The sequence below is a fragment of the Delphinus delphis genome, chromosome X (genome assembly GCF_949987515.2).
Source record: "Delphinus delphis chromosome X, mDelDel1.2, whole genome shotgun sequence".
Classification (NCBI taxonomy): Eukaryota; Metazoa; Chordata; class Mammalia; order Artiodactyla; family Delphinidae; genus Delphinus; species Delphinus delphis.
The window spans coordinates 9,185,610-9,190,415 of record NC_082704.1 but is presented as its reverse complement, the minus strand read 5'-3'; the positions used below and the strand labels follow the sequence as shown (position 1 = coordinate 9,190,415).

Genomic DNA, 4,806 nt, shown 5'->3' with positions numbered 1-4,806 from the left:
GGTCAGCTGAAGGAGTCACATCAGGTCAGAAGAAGGAAGAGTCCCAAGCTCTACCAGAGTCAAGGTAAGGACCCTTGGTGAGGACCAAAGGTACTTCCAACCCCAGAAAGAAGAGACCCCATAGAGTCTGGCTATCTCCTGTCCTCCGGCCTGGAGAGACTCAGGCAGGGTTGGCTGCATAGGTGTGCCCTCACTTTCTCCAGGGGTGAGAGAGGTGTCTCCGAAAGGTGAGGCCCAGTCAGCAGGGGGTAGCCTAGGCCCTGTCAGGAGTAAAGATGGATAACATGAGGGAGGACTGAGGATAGCCCCACCACAGGACACATGGGGACCAGCTCTTGCTTTTGGCACTGGGAGGACATAGCAGGGGTGGTAAGATGTGGTGCCCCATTTTGGTCCATGGGTTCTCAGGGAGGTGCGGTCCTCGTTCTGAGGAAGTGGCAGTCTGAGGGGAAGCCACATCAGGTCGGCAGAGGGAAGAGTCCTAGACTCTGCCAGAGTTTAAGGTAGGGACCCTGAGTGAGGCCTGAGGGCACACCCTCACCCGAGGACTGAAGGCACACCCAGCTCGGCCCTTCCCCTGTTGTCAGCTCTGGGAGGCCCTGGGCACAGTGGTCAGATATGGTGTACCCTCACTTCCCTCTTGGTGGTCTCAGGGAGGTGAGGGCTTGTTCTGAAGGGGCCAGACTCAGGACAGCAGAGGGAGGAGTCCTGGAACGTACCAGGCATCAATGTGAGGAATGAGGGTAACACTCAGCTTGGAGAGAGGGGGACCCCACAAACTTCATTCAGCTCTTTCTGTTCCCCCCGGGAGGCTCTGGGCAGGTGTGGTCGAAAGTGTTGCCCCTTCACTTCCTCCTCATCTGTTTAAGGAATGTGACGTCTTGCCTTAGGCTAGCAGAGGTGCAGGAGGAGAGGGCACAAGCCTCTTTAGAGGAAAGGTAAGAACCTTAGCGTGGAGGGGATCATCGCTCCAGAACAGCGGGGACCTCACAGAACTCGGCCCCTCCTCGCCTGTCAGGGGCTTCAGGAGCCCTGAGGTGAGGGCCTGGGTGTGAGGCACAGGTCCTCAGGTCAGCAGAGCAGAGGAAGCCCAGACAGTACTGGGAGACAAGGTGACGTGTGCACCCTGAATGTCTGCCAAGGACCCCCCAGTGCCTGACGCACCTGCCCACAGTCAGCCCTGGAAGCCTTGGGTTGTACTGGTTGGCTGCACCCTGAGGAGTTTTCTCGCATGTTCCTACAGGTTCCTAGGGGACAAACTGTCCAGGGAGACAGGAGCCCTGTGAGGCCCTAGAGCACCCCCTAAAGAGGGGATCTGTAAGCCAGCCTTTGTCAGAGCTGCCAAGGGTGCATTTCTCTGCTGAGGCTGCTGACCCGCTGTCTCTCTCCCCCAGGTCCTTGGGATCCCATCTCCCACCATCCTGCTTACACTTCTACCTGCTGCCTCCAACAAGAGTCATCATGCTTCACTCTCCAAAGCATCTGCGCCTCACATTTGAGCCAGACTTTCAGACCCTAAGTGACATACAAGACCTGCTGACAGTGCAGGTTCCCACAGCTGAGGAGGAGGAGGAGGAGGAGACTGCCTCTGTTTCCTCTTGCTCTTTCATTTTCTCCTACCCCTCAACTTCCCCCCCTTCCTCTCCTCTGCTGCTGGGCACCCCAGAGGAGATGGAGGAGGAGGAGGAGAAGGAGCAGGAGGAGGAGGAGGAGGAGGAGACTGCCTCTGTTTCCTCTTGCCCTTTACCTTTCTCCTACTCCTCAACTTCCCCCCCTTTCTCTCCTCTGCCACTGGGCACCCCAGAGGAGCAGGAGGAGGTGGAGGAGGAGGAGGAGCAGCAGGAGGAGGAGCAACCTGCCACTGTGCCATTGGGTCATCCCCAGAGTCCTCAGAGCTCCTTCTCCGCCATGCCATGGAGCACATCAGATGGAAGCTCCAGCATCCAAGGAGAAGAGGGCACACACTCTCTCCAGGCCTCAGCACACACCAAATCCTTGTTCAGAGGCCTGCTGGATGAAAAGGTGGCTGATTTGTTGCATTTCATGGTCCTCAAATATCGACTGAAGGAGCCCTTCACAAAGGCAGAAATGCTGAAGGTTGTCATCAAAAAGGACAAAAACCAATTCCCTGTGATCTTCAAGAAAGCTTCTAAGTGCCTAGAGGTGATCTCTGGCATTGATGTGAAGGAAGTGGACCCCAAAATCCACTCCTATGTCCTTGTCAACTCATTAGACCTCACCCATGATGAGATGCATAGTGATGACCAGAGCATGCCTAAAAATGGCCTCCTGGCAATCATCCTGGGTGTGATTTTCATAGAGGGCAACTGTGCCCCTGAGGAAAACATCTGGGATTTCTTGAATACGATAAACGTGTATGCTGGGAGGGAGCACTTCATTTATGGGGAGCCCAGGAAGCTCATCACCAGAGACTGGGTGCAGGAGAATTATCTGGAGTACCGGAAGGTGTCTAATAGTGATCCTCCACGGTACGAATTCCTGTGGGGTCCAAGGGCCTATGCTGAAATCAGCAAGGTGAAAGTTCTGGAATTTTTGGTCAAGGTCAAAGGAACTGACCGCATTTCCTTCTCACACTGGTATGAGGAGGCTTTAAGAGATGACGAAGAGAGTCGGGGCCCCAGTTGGCCCCTTGGATAGTACTATTGCCATGTTCATTGTGCAGCATTCCTCAGCAGTTTCTGACCCAAATGAAGAATGAGTGCAAATCTTCACTCCGTGCTTGAGAGGGCAGGCAGGGTTCTATGTAGAGGAGGGTCGGGGTCAGGCTGGGAAGAACACACTGTGCAACAACTTTGTGTTCCTGTTCTGTATGGGTGACTTGAAAGTTTATCTTTTTTTTTCCTTTTGGTATTTTTTTCAAATGCTTTTCCTTTAATAGGTTCATTAGCCTTAGAATCTGTTTATAAATGATATTGGTCACATTTATTGCTAAACATCAGATTTAAGAATAAGAGTTTTGGGGCTTCCCTGGTGGCGCAGTGGTTGAGAGTCCGCCTGCCGATGCAGGGGGCACGAACCCGTGTCCCCTGCATCGGCAGGCGGACTCTCAACCACTGCGCCACCAGGGAAGCCCGAGTTTTGATATTTTGCAAAGCAAGTTGGGGAATCTTCCATCTTATTTTGTGATCTGGAACAAGATAACATGACATTGGAATAGGAATTTTCTTGGAAATTTGAAAGAACTCAGCAGACAATAGAGGAAAAAATGTAAAAGCTGGTTCATTTTTGGATTCCCTTAACTACTTTAGTGTATTGTTCCATAATATTAAAATATATACCTGGACTTGCTTGGCTTATTCAGGAAAGTAGGAGTAATCTTAACAAATCTTAATTTTTTGATTCCCTTAACCATTTTAGTCTATTGTTCAGTAAAATTAAAGGATATATACTTGGATTTGCTTCGTTTATTCAAGAAAGTAGGAGTGATCTTAATAAATAAAAAAAACTTCTCACTGACTCATTCATCAAACATTAACTGCATATTTTCTCTTTGGAAAGCACTGTGTTAATAATGGAAATTCTAGGGTAAGCAAGACACACCCCTACCCATAGAAGGGTAGAGGTTAGGAGCAGCAATCATATCAGGAAGATGGTGAGATGTCCTCCATTACCTAAAGAACAAGTAAAAGAAGAGTGAGGAGTGGGACTCCAGATGCGAGCAGTCGAGTGGAAATGCCCTGAGCTAAGGCAGTCTGGGGCTTTGGGAAATGGCAATTCCTTCTATGGGAGTTCATTTTAAATTCAGCTGTGGGTGGTGGCAGGGGCCAGACTCTCAGACTGTGTGTTTTATAGGTGAGAGAAGAGCCTGGAATGGAAAATTGCTTAGTAGTTATGTTTGGATCAGGAGTAAACCAGAGGGAAATCCCTACCTGGGGCAGGTATGAGAGGTACCCTGAACTCTTGTCCCAGTGCAGTTAATACAGTGCATGAAGGTGCTCTATACATATCATCTGCAGTGATTTCTTGAGAATAGGGTGATACTCTCTTGAGTTGGTACCCAGAAGCCATTAGGCTGGCACTCCTTTCCCTGGCCTAAGAGAGCCAGAGCCAACTCTGTTAAAATCACATTAAAGGTAGGTTATCTTGAGCGTAATTAGGCCAAATCTAAGCAGGGTCTAGGCTTTGGTGGCAGTGAAATGAATGAAAACAGTATTTAGATGGATGAATACCTGGGAGAGAAGGAAGGAGTTAGTCTTTCACTTAAATTCTAAGAGCTTTGAGTTATATCAGCTGTGGAAGACTAACCCGTACCCCAAATTAATTATCCTCTAAGAGGAAAAATTTAATGAGTTTTGTGAAGCTGCATTTTTGCCTGATTTGATTGAACTGTGTATTATTTGAGACGTCCTGGATAAAAACAAAATCCCAGAGGAGAGGGCAGTAAGGTCTGGGGACAAAAAAATACTAGAAATAATTGCCATTCATTAAAGATCTAATAAATGCCAGGCACTGTGCTAGATGCTTTTCTTACTTTGCATACGTTCCAGCAGTCCTACAAGACAGGGCTTATCAAACCCGTTTTACACAGGATGCATCCAAGGCTCATAGTGTTAGTAATTTCCCCAAGATTATACTGCTAGTAAGTGACAGGGCTGGGACTAGACCATGGTCTGAATTCATCTAGGGCCCACGTTGTTCCCACTCCTCCTAGCCCAAGGCAGGTCTGTCTTCTATTTCTCTTCTCAGTACTGTATAATATCTCTCAGGTGACAAAAAGAAGGACCATGTGATGGTACTAAAAGCAGGCATGAAGAAGGAAGGGGAAATGAGAATAAAACATAATTT

General features: G+C 49.0%; 1 protein-coding gene across 1 annotated transcript; it reads left to right on the top strand.

Annotated features, from left to right (window-relative positions):
* The first annotated feature begins 1,461 nt into the window (after positions 1-1,461).
* On the top strand, positions 1,462-2,658 carry LOC132418739 (melanoma-associated antigen 8-like). Its single transcript, XM_060002719.2, has one exon. The coding sequence runs from the start codon at positions 1,462-1,464 to the stop codon at positions 2,656-2,658; it is 1,197 nt and encodes a 398-aa protein (XP_059858702.2).
* Positions 2,659-4,806: the final 2,148 nt, after the last annotated feature.

Bases quoted from the DNA above. Each gene is read 5' to 3' on its own strand.
- LOC132418739 (XM_060002719.2), top strand. From the start codon at position 1,462: ATGCTTCACTCTCCAAAGCATCTGCGCCTCACATTTGAGCCAGACTTT.